Here is a 16395-nt window from a genome sequence, read left to right on the forward strand (position 1 = left end):
AAAATAAATATGATATTTTAAGTAGTAACATAGGTACAACATCAAAACAATGTAATAGTTTGTCGATTTAGGTATCTATAGATTGCATGATTGTTTACATTCAGATTTTGTTGGATATGCAAGATAGAAATAAATGAACAATTGACATTGAAAAAGTTTATATGTGTTCAGATCTGTATTTGCTTATGTTTCATACAGTTACATTTGGAACGAGAAGAAGCAGAGAGGAAAGAACTGCAGAGAATGCTAATGGGGGAGGACAAGGATAAAAAGGCAAAGCCAAGTGCCTCAACCTCATTGGAGAAGGAGAGAGAAGAGGAATATTTGAGCATGGCAGGCATGGTAAGGTAGTATGAAGGGGGGTTTCTTATGTTCACAGTTGGGGGTGGGATGGCTCTTATGTCCATTTCTTTCTTTCTGTGGGTGGGGGTCTCTCTTATCTGCAACAGTAAACAATGTCAAAAGAGCAAGGCATGGTCGGTCACATTGTCATTCAGTGTCCTTGCAATATCTGCTTAATGTAATGACTCAGGGACCTTGAATGATTCCAAGAAGACGTCTCAAGTGCCTATGTTTTTGTGAATAACCTTGTAAATGCATACATTTTATCTCGATTTTAAAAAAGTCTTTATTACGGTTTTTACAAACGTATATGCACCATATATAAAATAAAGGAGGATCACAATGAGTAATTATTTTTATTTGTGTATGAATGTGTTTTCTTTCAGGAAACATATATGTAGCAAATAAACTCACTGCAATGATAGAAAGCCTGTATTGCATAACCTTGCACTTTTTGGTGACCAATTGAATTTTTATGCTGCCAATTAACAAGATCCACATTTGAATATGACACACTATTTATACTCTCTTTTAAGCTTGATCCAAATGCAAACTACACAGATCTATATATCTATATCTATATCTATCTATCTATATATATATATATATATATATATATATATATATATATATATATATATATATACCATCACATAAGGCACTGGTCGATCTGGGTCTATGATGTTTGTTAGGAGTTATGAGTAATACAAATAACACAAACCCTGATATTCTGGTGCATTATGAGATGGTAGCTTAGGGTCTATATTGTTTCCAGTTGGACTGGACTTGCACAAGGGTATATACAGTATTTTTGTTTCTGATGATGAGGTTATAGTGTTGCTTAATGTGGTTATATCTTTTGAAGGCTCTTTAAAAAAAATATGTTTTAATCTATATACTGGTATAATTACAGTGACATAATTTGGATTTTATTTCTGTTGTGACTTTTTATAGACATGACATCTTCCAATCATTTAAGCCAAAGCAATTGATTCACAGAAATGTTCTTTTTGAGTCATGTATCTTAATATGTAGATGTTCTTTATGGAGATCCGCCACTTTTATACTTACACAGGTCACTATGACATATATTTCATATTCCAGTCACATTTGTCAAGTTTTTTTGGTTAGCTCAGTTTCTACAACTTTGCTTTTCAATCTGATCATACCACAATTTGCACTATTATTGTAGATAATTCATTGATTCCTGCAGAGACAATGAGTAAACCCAGAAACAGTGTATGTTTAACATCAGTGCAGAGTATTTAGAAATGAGAATGCATTATTCATAGGCCCAGAAGTAGTGCACAATTAACATTAGTGTTCAGTTTTTCAAAGCATATATGCAATAATCATACACCCAGAAGTATTGTATGATTAGCAAAGGGTACAGTTTAAAAAAATGAACATATAGTGTTCATATATATAGAATTAGCATATGATCAATTTCAATGTACAGTATTTATGAGGGAACATGCAGTGTTCATAGGCCCAAAAGTCATAATTAACATCAGTGTACAGTATCTAGAAGTGAACATACAGTACTCATAGACCCAGGAGTAGTGTATAATTAATTTCATTGTACAGTATTTAGAAGTGACCATGCATTACATGTAGGACCAGGAGTAGTTAATGATTAACATCAGTGTCCATTATTTAGAAGCAAACGTGGTATTTCATGAATATTTTCATGTGTACAATGAATTTCTTTTCTATAATTGAAGATTTCATTAGTAGAATGAAAATGTCTTGAGTAGCATGAAAGATTTTTTAAGTATGGAAAAGGTGATGAGTAGCATGAAGGACTTCATGAGTAGTATGGAAAATGTCTTGAGTAGCATGAAGGATTTAATGAAAAGCATGGAAAAGGTTATGAGTAGCATCAAGGATTTCATGATAAATAGCAAGAATGATTTCATAAGTAGAATCTAAAATGTCTTGAGTAGCATGAAGGATTTAATGAAAAGCATGGAAAAGGTTATGAGAAGCATCAAGGATTTCATGATAAATAGCAAGAATGATTTCATGAGTAGAACCTAAAATGTCTTGAGTAGCATGAAGGATTTAATGAAAAGCATGGAAAAGGTTATGAGAAGCATCAAGGATTTCATGATAAATAGCAAGAATGATTTCATGAGTAGAATCTAAAATGTCTTGAGTAGCATGAAGGATTTAATGAAAAGCATGGAAAAGGTTATGAGTAGCATCAAGGATTTCATGATAAATAGCAAGAATGATTTCATAAGTAGAATCTAAAATGTCTTGAGTAGCATGAAGGATTTAATGAAAAGCATGGAAAAGGTTATGAGAAGCATCAAGGATTTCATGATAAATAGCAAGAATGATTTCATGAGTAGAATGGAAAAGGTCATGAGTAGCATGAAGGATTTCATGAGTCGTATGGAAAATGTGAGTAGTATGAATGATTTCATGAGTAGTATGAAAAGTTGATGAGTAGCATGAATGACTTCATTAGTAGTATGAGATATGATGAGGAGCATGAAGGATTTCATGAGTAATATGGAAAAGGTGATGAGTAGCATGAAGGATTTCATGAGTAAAATGGAAACGGTGATGAGTAGCATGAAGTATTTCATGAGTAAAATGGAAAAGGTGATGAGTAGTATGAAGTATTTCATGAGGAGTATGACTGCTTTCATGAGTAATATAGAAAAGGTGATGTGTAGCATGAACGATTTCATGAGTAGTATGAAGCGTGATGAGTAGCAGGAAGTATTTCATGTATATTATGGAAAATGTGATGAAAAACATAAAGGATTTCATGAGTAAAATGGAAAAGGTGATGATTAGCATCAAGGATTTCATGAGCAGTATGAAAATGGAATGATTAGCATGAACAATTTCATGAGTGGAATGGAAAAGGTGATGAGTAACATGAATGATTTCATGAGTAAATGGAAAATGTGATGATTAGCATGAATGATTTCATGAGTAGTATGAAATGTTGATGAGTAGCATGAATTATTTAATGAGCTGTATGAAATGTGATGATTAATATGAATGATTTCATGAGTAGTATTTAATGTGATGAGTAACATTAAGGATTTCATGAGTATTATGAAAATGTTGATGAGTAGCATGAATTATTTCATGAGCAGTATGAAATGTGATGAGTAGCATTAAGAATTTCATGAGCAGTATGAAAATGTGATGATTAATATGAATGATTTCATGAGTAGTATGTAATGTGATGAGTAACATTAAGGATTTCATGAGTATTATGAAAATGTTGATGAGTAGCATGAATTATTTCATGAGCAGTATGAAATGTGATGAGTAGCATTAAGAATTTCATGAGTAGTATGAAAATGTGATGATTAATATGAATGATTTCATGAGTAGTATGTAATGTGATGAGTAACATTAAGGATTTCATGAGTATTATGAAAATGTTGATGAGTAGCATGAATTATTTCATGAGCAGTATGAAATGTGATGAGTAGCATTAAGAATTTCATGAGTAGTATGAAAATGTGATGATTAATATGAATGATTTCATGAGTAGTATGTAATGTGATGAGTAACATTAAGGATTTCATGAGTATTATGAAAATGTTGATGAGTAGCATGAATGATTTCATGGGCAGTATGAAATGTGATGAGAAACATTCAGGATTTCATGAGTAGTATGAAAATGTGATGATTAGTATGAATGTAATGATGAGTATTATGAAAATGTTGATGAATAGCATTGAGGATTTCATGAGTAGAATGGAAAATGTGATGATTAGCATGAATGATTTCATGAGTAGTATGAAAGTGTTGATGAGTAGCATTAAGGATTTCATGAGTAGTATGAGTAGCATTAAGGATTTCATGAGTAGTATGAAAATGTTGATGAGTAGCATGAATGATTTCATGAATAGAATGGAAAATGTTATGCTTAGCATGAATGATTTCATGAGTAGTATGAAGAAAAAATGTGATGAGTAGCATGAATGATTTCATAAGAATGGAAAATGTGATGATTAGTATGAATGATTTCATGAGTAGTATGGAATATGTGATGATTAGTATGAATGATTTCATGAATAGTATGAAATGTGATGAGTAGCATTAAGGATTTCATGAGTAGCATGAAAATGTGATTGGCATGAATTATTTCATGAGTAGTATGGAAAATGTGATGATTCATATGAATGATTTGATGAGTAGCATTAAAGATTTCATGAGTAGTTTGGAAGATGTGATGATTAATATGAATGATTTCATGAGAAGTATGAAAATGTTGATGAGTAGCATGAATGATTTCATGAGTAGTATGGAAAATGTGATGATTAGTATGAATGATTTCATGAGTAATTTGAAAATGTTGATGAGTAGTATGAATGATTTCATGAGTAGAATGAAATGTGATGAGTAGAAAAGGATTTTATGAGTAGTATGAAAATGTGAAGATTAGCATGAATTATTTCATGAGTAGTATGGAAAAAGCAAGGAGTAGCATCAAGGATTTCATGAGTAGAATGGAAAAGGTGATGCATAGCATCAAGGATTTCGTTAATAGAATGAAAATGTCTTCAGTAGCATGAAGGATTTCATGAGTAATATGAAACATGTTGAATATCATGAAGATTTCATGAGTAGTATGGAATTGTGATGAGTAGCATGAAGGATTTCATACGTGGTATGGAAATATGATGATTAGCTTGAAGAATTCATGAGTAGAATGGAAAAGTCATGAGCAGCATGAATGATTTCATGAGTAATATGAAACATGATTTTATGAGTTGAACAAACAACATGGACTGTGCTCTGGTTTGTCATTTCATTGCATGATGGCTGATCTTCAACAGCACTGTCTGAAGATTGTCCCATGGTATACATAATTACAAATATGATAATTGTTGAATGTACTATTTTGTTTCAGACTGGTAAAAAGTTGAAGATTACAAGGACATTCCGAGATGACAATGGGAGAGAATTTACAAGAACAGAATGGGTTCAGAAACCTGCTGTGATTAGTACTTATGTTCGAATCAGAAAGTCTAAGGACCAAAGTTTTATGTAAGAAAATAATTATTCTTTAACAAGTACCATTAAAATTACATCGTTCCTTATGGTTAATTCATCACCAGTATTAGAGAAAGGGTTTCAAAACAATGCCCAGATCTCTTTTTTTAAATTTCTTTTCTCATTGAAAACATAATTGGCATGGATGGAAAATGTAGTCTTTTGTTTTAATCTTACTAGTTTTTTTTAAGCTCATCTGGTTGTAAGGTCAAGTGAGCTTATTGCATGGCCCTGCATCATCCTCTGACCTTCATCCATCATGTCGTGGCCCTGAGTGGCCGAGTGGTCTAAAGGGCTCTCCGTTACGGTTCACTGCCATCTCAGCTCTGTCTGCTTGGGTTCAAGTTTTGGATTTGGCCAATGTTAGTATGTGAGAAAGCTTGCCAGTAGCTTCTCGTGGGTCGGTGGTTCTTTCTGGGGTTTCCCCGGGTTCTTTCTCTACCATTTATACTGGCCACCATGTATAGCCTATCTTGTGCTGAAAAATGGCGTTAAACCCTATAACAACAACAACATCATCCATCATGTCTCAGTCTACCATTTATACTGGCCGCCATGTATAGCCTATCTTGTGCTGAAAAATGGCGTTAAACCCTAGAACAACAACAACATCATCCATCATGTCTCAGTCAACAATTGCTATTTCAAAATCTTCACAAAAACCACTAGACTGGTTTCAACCAGAGCTGGCTGACAACTTCTTGTTAAGAAGGCCATTTAGATTTGTACAAATACTGTTGATCCACTGTAAAATATGGTGGACATTGTTACTAAAATTTGACCTTTGGCCAAATTGACAAAAAGCATCCTAGCAGGAATGGTTGTCAGATTTATACAATATGATGCCACTCAGCATCAAATATGGCTGACTTCACTAAAATTAAAAGGAAAAAGCATTGAAAATACCTCAAAAAACAGCTACACAGAATTAGACCATTATTAGAAATCATCCTGGTATAAGGGCCTTTGAGTATGGGACCAGTGATGCTGATGTGGTCTGAAATATTGATGAACATACAGAAAATAGATATAGCTTGAAAGAACTTTTTTAAAATTATATGTAGTCAACAGCATCTGGAGAATGTCTTCAGGGAGCATCATTTTGAGCCAGATTTCATGGCCAACTACTTGTGCATTTAGCTATTGTTATAACTCTATATTCCTAAAGTAAGCGAAACCAATAAGTTTTTTAACTTAACAAATAATTTCATTCTCTAAGTTATAAAATGAAAATTTAAGATGAACTTACAATATTGTTTATTAAATTTAGAAATGATCAAAACTGTTCTATCACAAGTCCAAGAGAATAGTGTTCCAAAGTCTGAATATGCTGATGTACCAACAATCATGATGTATGGCATTGTCCAGACTTTTGTTGAGTAAATTCATAATAATCACATAATAAAATATTAGTCCAAAGTCAATGAACACTTTGTAATTCAAATGAATAATCCAAACAAATGAGCTCTCTCAAATTATATCTAAACACAAGATTAAATACATCTACAGACGGACTTTTTAACAAGAACATAGGAAATAGGAATGAATTAATTGTCCATTTCTTAGTCATGTGGCCTAGTGGTTAGAGTGTCCGCCTCAGATGTGGGAGGTCATGGGTTCAATCTCCGGCTGAGTCATACCAAAGACTTATAAAAATGGTACTGACAACTGCCTCACTTGCCACTCAGCATTAAGAGGTTAGTGTTAGGACAGGTCGGCCTGGTGTCAGGATAATGTGACTGGGTGGGACATCATGATACATGTCTGCGGCATGATGCCTCAGTGCTAGAGATCACTATAAATTGCCACATTGCAGACATCATAGCGATATGACTGAAAAATTGTTAAAGCTGCATTAAAAATCCAAAATCACATCACATAACATCACTCTACGTTGCAATATTTTCCTAGTTGATCCATGTCACAATACCTACCATGTGATATTTTTCACAATACATCCCCACACCTCAACAGAACCCACCTGACTTCATCATCAAGTGGGAATCTACCCCAAAGTTGTAAACAGATTCATTATTAAGACAGTTTAAAACTCTTCACCAACCTATTTATAGCTCATTGCAATCTAGAGTTATGGACCAATCACTGGCACCATGTGTTGATTTTTTTAAAAATTATGCATATATAATTATTATTTGAAAACCTTGTATAGTTTGCCCAAGAACTTCCTTAATCGACACCATCACCTCAGGAATGCATCTTTCGCATAAATTGAGCATCACCTGTATGCAGATGAGGTTATCTCAGCCCTGATTTTCTGTTATGATGGTTTTGGGGAGAGACATTAACAGGTGGCTGGGGGGATGGCAGAATAAAGAGTCTAAATGATGCTTATTTAGATTAGGCTTTAAGATTTGAAAAATAAGTTTGAAAAAATAAGTTTGATGATTTTCTAGGCAAGTCACTGAAGTTTTATTGTATTTTACTTTCGTACCACTCCAAAGACTCGGGAAGACTCTGTTCATACCTCTCCATGTTCAAAATTTTGGCCATATATAGATACAGATGTGTGTGTGTGTAGTTTTATACAGCTCCCTGCGGCCACAGGTGGCCAAGTGTTATAAATTGCTCACCATTACAAATCACTGCCATCTCACCTCTGCCCATGTTGGTTTAAGTCATGGGCTTGGCCAGTGCAAGTATGTGAGAAAGTTTGCCAGTAGATTTCCATGGATCAGTGGTTTTTACTGGCGTTTTCCTGGGTTCTTCCTCCCAGTTATACTGGCCACCATGTATAGCCTATTGAGTGCTGACAAATGGCATTAAACGTACAAGAACAACAATAACCCAATGCCTTCATCACTGATTAGTTTCTACAAAATGTGTATAAAAATAGGGACTCCTACTGGAGGTGTCAAATTTACCAGCAGAGCCTTTTTCTGCAGTGATGTAGCATGTCAGAGTCCTGTCCATCCATTAATTTACTCGAGCCTGTCACTGAAGTGCTGGATATCACAAAAAGGAACAAAATCCAAATATTCATGTGATTGTGGGTGATCAAGCACCAGTCACTTGTAGTAATGAGCTCTGAATAAGACAACTCAGAAAGTGGCTTTAATAATATCTCCCTGAAAGATGAGATAGTTTGTTAGTAATAATCGGATATACTTAAAAAGTACTACAAAAATATTTGATTTTGGACCAGGTAATAGTGTTAGGTTGACAGACAACAGGCAGGAAGCTGAAATTACAGCCAGAACTTTTGTGAACTACTTATAAACTTTTGTCTTGATAAATAGGGCTGTATTCCTAATGTACCATAATTAATCCTGATAGTCAGACTGACCAATTTTAGGGGTACCAGATTTTCAAAATTTGTCATAATTTTAATTAGTACAAAAATTATACAGACCAAGAAAGTGTTTTTTTCAAAGCCAACATAAAGAAATATTCATGTTGGAATGTTTTACCTGTACTGAAATCTGTTAATGGAATGGCCAGTCTTTGAGGTATGAAACTGCTTTGTTCATCCTAATTATTAGGTGAATTACTGAAGGTGATGTCATATTTGTAGCAATAAAAACAGCTGACAAGCTACCCCCACTTGTGATCATTCAGATCCATAATCAAAAAGTAAGCCACAAGTTAAAGGCAATAATAAAGATAAAAAACAGCCTTCCATCTTGAGACTAATCAGCAGAATTAATAAAGCACTTTGATAACTAAAAACAATGGTTGTCAGCATTGTATCGATCCAACATGTCATTGCAGGCTTCTTTTTTATATACCAATTGATATTATAGACAGGGAGATAAAAGCAGGCATGCACATCAGTTCTTATTCTCACTAAAGTGGATTGGTTTGTGTGATAAAGTCTTTAAATATGTATGTGTATTAATTATTACTTTTGTTACATCAAGCCAACATGTCTTTTCAGGCTTCTTTCACATTTACTGCTGTGTATACAGGAAACAAAGCATCCATGCTTATCAGTTGCTATTTTTCGAAAAGTGGATTATCTTTAGTAATATAGAGTGTTTAGCTCATTAAGGCCATGTGCCACATTATGCTTTGTTATGTTGTACCCTACTTCTGAGCTTTGTAGCATCAACATCATTTTATGATACAAAAAAGTGGGTGGTTTTCAGAAAATGAGAATGATGTAGTTCTGCATTGATGCCAAATAATACTGATTTTCTACTCGCGTAAAAAATACAGGTGAGAAAACATTTTTTTAGACCTGGATTTTTTGGGCCACAAAAATTGCCAGTTTCAAAACCAGACTTTTGTGTCCAGGTTTTAGACTTTTTGCTTAGGTCTAATGCACACCAGCCTGAACTGCACACAGACAGATGAACCTTTGCAAAAGGTATGATAAGTTTGAGATTTGTAGTAAAAAGGGGCCAGGACAGGAAAATCATGTGTCCAATATACAGAATAAAATGAATCCATTTTTTACCCTTCTGCACATGCATTTCCAGTCATATAAAAACAATGTCTTTTACAGATCTAAGTATCCAGCTAAATCAACATCTCTCTGAAACAGATGTGTTTGGATACATTCAGAAGTAATCCCCAAAATGAGTTTCCTACCTGCATTTAAGGCAAAAATAAAAAGATTCTACCAAGAGTTAAATATACATGTGACATATCAATTTGGTTTGGTCTTCATCATTCTTAGCAAAATTCAAAATAATGGTATTCCTTGATTAATTTCATAAAGCAGTCAAAGAGATCTGGCTTCATTACACAGTTATGGCAGTGATCACCATATTTAATGTTTTAGATTCAAGATCACTTTAAGTGTATTTGAAGGAAAATATGGATTATCTTTCAGATGTTAAAACACATGATAATAGATGTATATAATTTTGGTGAGATATTTCTTTTCAGTGCAACAGTATCGACATTAGAGATGGGTTACATTTGTTGACAAAGTTTCCACTCAGTTTTACCACAGATAAACAGACTGTCATATTTTTACAAACAGAAAAAAACAAACACCAGAAATACGAATAGATCTTTTTTGGTCCAGATACATGAGTCGTTGATGGTACCTGAACATTATTTTAAAGAATTAAATAGAATTTATTAGACACAATTCTCTTGGGTAATTTCTTGCATGTTACCTCACATTCTTTCGTGCTGTAAAACTATGTACAACATTTGTGTTTCTTAGCATTTACTTATCAGATTTATGCCAATTCTAAAATATTAATTTCCAGAAAACAATTTGCAACAATGGATGAACAGATGAAAGAAGAAATGAGGAAGGAAAGAAGAAGGTATTTCACACATGAGTTTAATTTCATAAATTTGCCGTTTAGATATACATGTGAAAATGCACTGAGTACATTGATTTACTGTAATGATATGCATGAGATAAAACTAATAGAAGACAATTGAAAACAGGTAAATTCGCAGAAGGCAGATTAATCAGATTGGGAGGATTCTTTGATCTGAGCCCTTTGCTAAATAAATTTCTTGCTAGCTCTTAAATCAGTGAATGTCTATGTTGGATATTATATGATATGTCTTCATTTGTAAACTTTTGACCAAATGATTGACTCAGAAGTCTGTGTAGCCAATAGTATACATGGCAATGAATTGCAATTTTCTTGACTTTGGTAACTTTAATTACAGATTTCAAGTTATGTATACCTTTTTCTTAATTTAAATCTTGAAATAGAATTATACCATAAATATATGTCTTTAACACCATATCTGTTTGGCTTTCCACTTGTTGATGTATTCAGATTCAAATTTTTTACTAATTTTAGATTACAAGAGCAGCTAAGACGCATAAAAAGAAATGAAGAAAAAGAAAAGAATGCTCCACCACCAGAGAAGAAGAAAAAGAAAAAGAAAGAAACAGCACTGCTGAAAGTGAAGGTTTGTTTTGTAAAAATTGTTTTAGAATGTTCTGAATATTTCCAAGCCATCTTGAGGTATTATCAAAATGAACAATATTTGTCACCATTAGATAATATGATCTGAAACTATTTTTATGTCTGGCTAGATACTTTGTATGAAACATTTTGTTAATAGTGTAAATTGGATAATGAATGCATGTGTGTAAATTTGTGTCATACATTTGAGGGATATTGCTGATATCCAAAAGTGCAGTGAATGAAAATAACCAAATTTTAAATTGTCTTATCCTCATCCTTTTTCTTTGATTCCCTAGATCTATAAATAATTAACTAATGATAAAGAGAAGAAGCAGATCCACACACATCAGTATCCAGGATTTTTAGATATCCCTTGGCCATCTGCCCATTTGCCTGAATCTCTTTTCTCCTCCTAAATTCACCAATGTCAGTAGATGAGTTGCCCATGTGGTATCCGTCTGCATGTAAGCTAGATTTTGGCCCTTTCTTCTGGAGGAAAGGGTAGATGTAAAGAGTTAAATGCTAACAGTTGCATTTAGAATGACATTTTTAATAAATATTTATATATAGTTTTAACGAAGATTATATATTGAATCATTGCAGGAGGACACAGACCAGGAAGTGGTTCATTGACTATGGCCCTTAGGTCACATGGTGGAAGGGGAAAAGGGAATAAAGTAATGCAATTAGGGCTGGTTTAAAGTTATAATTTGAATCCAGATCATCATTATATTTGATCTGAAATAATATGGAATTCTTTTATTTAAGAATATGTAAAAATGCAACAAGTTAATGAGACCATGACATTTTTTTTTTGTTCTTAATAGATGAAGTGTGGGGCATGTGGACAGATTGGACACATGAGAACCAACAAGGAATGTCCAATGTATAATAAGACTCCAGGCAGCACAGCACCAGTACAGGTTGCTATGACAATGGAGGAGGAGGAGGAGGAAGAGAAGACACTGTTGAAGGCAGATGACCATGAACTAATCAATGTGGAGGGCACAAGAATTAGGCTTAGCAAAACTATTGTGGAACAGTGAGTTGAAGTTTCTCAAACATGCATATTCCACTTGTATAGGTTTCTTGTTTAAATTGTTGTGTACTTAAATATGTGCAGTTTAGTCGTGAAAGAGACTAAATTGTGTAAGTTATACATTTTAACCTTTAAAGCTTTGTCAACATGGAAAAGAATCTGATTTGTCAAATTCGGACACTTAAAAATGAATTAAATGCATCGAGTTATCAAATGAGATATTATACTGCATAGCATACATTAGGCATGTGCAACTTATGACCCAAAAACTGCAGCCTACCTGTGACCTGGTTTTACCTGCTTAGTTTTACACGATATGGATACATTTAAATATCATTATCCAGCCCAAATGCTTGAGGAAGTTGCACATGCCTACTGTGCATTATTCCAGTTATCAATTGCATGCATTTCTATGCTCCTGATTTATTTAAGATACTGCTTTTATGGAAACTGTTGAAAATTGAAGATGGAAAGATGAATTTTAAGCTATTGGCCATGTGTCCATTTGCTTGTTTGGCCATAATTTTGTAATGGATGCAGAAATGTTAAGGAGACTTTGCCCAAGAATACATCTTGACTAGATGGTGAGTCAAGTATCATAGCCATGCCCCCTGCCTCAGGATTACAATGAAATCAAGAGAAAATGTAATTCTGTTACTTGTAGCCTTGTCCAGAGTATAGCTTTCAAACTGTTGAAGATATTTTAACAAATTTTGCCCATGTATATATCATGACTAGACACAGTGTCATGCCATGATCCTTGCTGCAATATCAAAGTCATAGTGACAAAAAATATAAATATGTGACTCTTACTTTGCCATGGGTGTAACTTTTGAACTGCTTGAGTTGTTTTAGTGAAACTTTGGCACATTCAGAAGAATTATAATTTACTCACAAGCTGGATGCGACAGATTCCATTTAACTAAATCAGTTGCTTGAATTTTTTATGCTTTTAAGTTGCACTAGATCCCTTCTAAAACAAGTCTGACCAATTTTTGATGTGCGTAAAACTGAACTGCTTCAGAACTTGCTATCAGAGTAGCATCTACAGTGATGGAATGTAGTCATTTCATTGTTTCTTTGTATATTTTGTATGAACTGAGGCATTCTTTTATTGAATTTGTTTTGTCCGTGAGAAATGCACATAGCTCTGTTTTACTCTACATGCAATAGCCAGTGATGTGTTAAAAGTGTCTTTTAAACCAATGAAAACAAAAATTATTGTTTATCTGTGACCATTTTATAATACATAAACATGGGTCATTTAAGAAATTGTTTTGTTATACCCCAAGCTTACAACGTTTGGAGGGGATATACTGGAATTGGCGTGCCTTACCATTCATTCATCACACATTTGTTTACTCAGTATTTCCTGAATCCTTTCAGATATCTTCATGAAATTTGGTATGCTTTTATATCATGACGAGACATTGTATTGTGTAAAAAGAGTTAGTATGTCTAAGAGTTATCCCCAGGGTTTATTTTTAACAAAATGTGTCCATATATCCATCCTTCACAGTCTTGTTTGGTTGTATCTACAGAAGGGCATGAGATATTTTACATTTGTTTCATGACAAAAATTTGTATGGGCCATACAAGATTTGGCTTGGGCAGATAACTTTTAAAGTTTTCTCCCCATTTGAACATATTATACACTTCATAACATATCATTGTGGTGGATGGGGAGTTGTATTTCAAGAGCATAATTGACAGATCTAGTTAATCTTATTGTCAGTGCTGAGCAGATGAAGAGGAAGTCTTTGGTTCTTAAGTTCCCAAAACAGGCCATGGAAACAAAGAAAAGAAGAAAGGCTGGCACAACAATTCATTGTGACTATCTCAAAGTAAGTACTCCAGTTACAGTAAGTAAGTCTGTATTATTTCATCAAATCATATTTCATTATTATGTACTTTGACACATTTTGTAACTAGCATAGTTTTGCAACCCATTCACATAACCAGGTTGGTGAATTTGCCTTGTAAGGTTCAATTTTGAGTTGTTGTCCTTTTTCCATCAGTATTAAATCTCCACTACAGCAGAGTTCTGGAAATCTTAAACATATTTTTATGCAGTTTGGTGTGTGCACCATGTGTTATGACATATGTACCTTATATGGTTTTTGAAGCATCAGCTCCATTTTGGATTTATCCATGTGGTGAAACCCTCCTTAGGCGAATACCCCCCACCTACACTATCATCCATAAAGACATAGTGGTCAGTTGCATGAATTAGAATTGGCCATACTTACATAACGCATTTCTACATACTAAAGGGCAAAGATCCATTACTTGCAACTAAATAACTACTGTAAGCACTTTCTAATAGATTGTTATGATTTCCATCCCAAACATGATCATTACTACAATGTTCAGCACATGAAGGAGCTTTTTGATACAGTAAACATGTCTTGCAATTAAAATTTCCTGAAGGAAGTAAATATTTTTTCTGAAATACAGCTGTTGTGTTATCTCTTTGAGTATTTTTTACCCAACATATGTCATTCGTCCTAAGTACCTTTATTTATTAATTATTTATTGACACACCATTTACACTCCCCATTGATTTGGAATTTTAATATATTACCTTCACCATCTCAACATTTTCCTTATTATTGTGTGGTCTTATTATTGCCACTCAATAATGAAAAACCTTTTAATAGTTGTAAATAATCTAGCATGTAACCTTTTCTATGGTATTCAATAGCCTTAGAGTGCTGGTACACCATTAAACCACAATCAACCAGTCAATCAGTTGTATAGATGTATGGCCCTTGACAATTAGATTAATGTGTTTTAAAATTAAGGATATCTGACAAAAAGGATCAGTTTAAATCAAAATTAAAGTTAATAAATTGATGACAGACTTTAAATCTACATCAGGTTGACATTATATTTATGTGACAGTAAAGTTTGTGTTGCCTCCTTCTCATACACAAACACAAATGAACTAAAGCTTCATTGCCAGAATTACTCTCATAAACTTCCAGAGCCAAACTCATTAATATGGTTGCACTTTTCAATACTTGAAGATAACAGTTTTTAAATGTAACTAGATATTTCATCATCACTAGCACTTGGCAGTGACTGACTGCATGTCATTTGTACTAATAAACATGGCCACACCAGTGGCCTAGTGGTTAGAGCATCCGCCTCAGATGCAGGATGTTGTGGGTTCGAACTCCAGCTATGTCATACCAAAGACTTATAAAAATGGTATCAACAGCAGCCTCACTTATCGCTTAGCTTTAAGAGTTAGTGTTAGGACTGGTGGGCCTGGTTTCAGGATAATGTGACTGGGTGGGACATCATGCTACATGTCTGCAGCATGATGCCCCAGTGCTAGACATTACTATAAACTGTCACACTGCAGACATCGTAACAATATGAATTGTTAAAGCTATGTTTAAAAAATTCCAAATCACACACACACACACTAATAAATACAGTAACACACTGAAGTTGCATTGTCCATAACAAAACATCAGGCTAATTTCTTTGGTTCTTTGTGGAGAAAAAAAAGTGCCAGTTATTATTAAAGGTTATCACTCCATGATTTCCAACCTTCAGACATTATTATAGTGCTGATATTGGCCATGACAAGGCTCTCTCAAACTTGACTGCCAATTTTGATCAGAGCCAGCCTCATGCACCCAGACCTTAATCAACTCGAAACTTAATGAAGCACCTGTTATTCATCACCTGCTTCCTGAGAGTCTTGCCTTTGAAATGCATTGTGAGTTCCATGCTCTTTTGATCAACCCAACCTATCAGCAGTCTCCTTGGATGGTTTGGTCATTTTAATGTCAGGACTTAAAGCCATGAACTGGCTGCCATCTGTAGGTAATTGGAAGCTAATTATCTTAATAATAATATTATAATCATTGCTCACTGGTTGCTGGATCATTCTAATCAGGCGATAGTCCAACACCTAGTTTGTGCTTTGAAATACTTTAAACAGACATACTTTGTCCTGTATTTTCAGCCAGTGATTTGTGTTAAATGTTGCATTTAGCATATTGTTTATAGACTATTGCTTGGAATCATGGAAAATAATATATAAATGCATCACAAGGAATGATATACCTTGCAGGCAAAACTAGGTCCCTGTAACATATTTTGTATTCATGATAT

General features: G+C 33.9%; 1 protein-coding gene across 4 annotated transcripts in view; it reads left to right on the forward strand.

The window, feature by feature from the left end:
• Positions 1 to 16395, forward strand: part of LOC149798201 (transcription initiation factor TFIID subunit 1-like) — a 154610-nt gene that overhangs the window by 107248 nt on the left and 30967 nt on the right. For all 4 annotated transcript variants that reach the window (XM_089963286.1, XM_089963288.1, XM_089963289.1 and 1 more), the window contains 6 exons: positions 199 to 342; positions 5234 to 5370; positions 10560 to 10619; positions 11115 to 11226; positions 12053 to 12267; positions 14000 to 14108. In XM_089963286.1, the coding sequence (XP_089819412.1) occupies positions 199 to 342; positions 5234 to 5370; positions 10560 to 10619; positions 11115 to 11226; positions 12053 to 12267; positions 14000 to 14108 (777 nt within the window). The remainder of the gene's footprint in view (positions 1 to 198; positions 343 to 5233; positions 5371 to 10559; positions 10620 to 11114; positions 11227 to 12052; positions 12268 to 13999; positions 14109 to 16395) is intronic.

This window comes from Sinohyriopsis cumingii, chromosome 6 (assembly GCF_028554795.1).
Source record: "Sinohyriopsis cumingii isolate HCF-2022 chromosome 6, ASM2855479v2, whole genome shotgun sequence".
Classification (NCBI taxonomy): Eukaryota; Metazoa; Mollusca; class Bivalvia; order Unionida; family Unionidae; genus Sinohyriopsis; species Sinohyriopsis cumingii.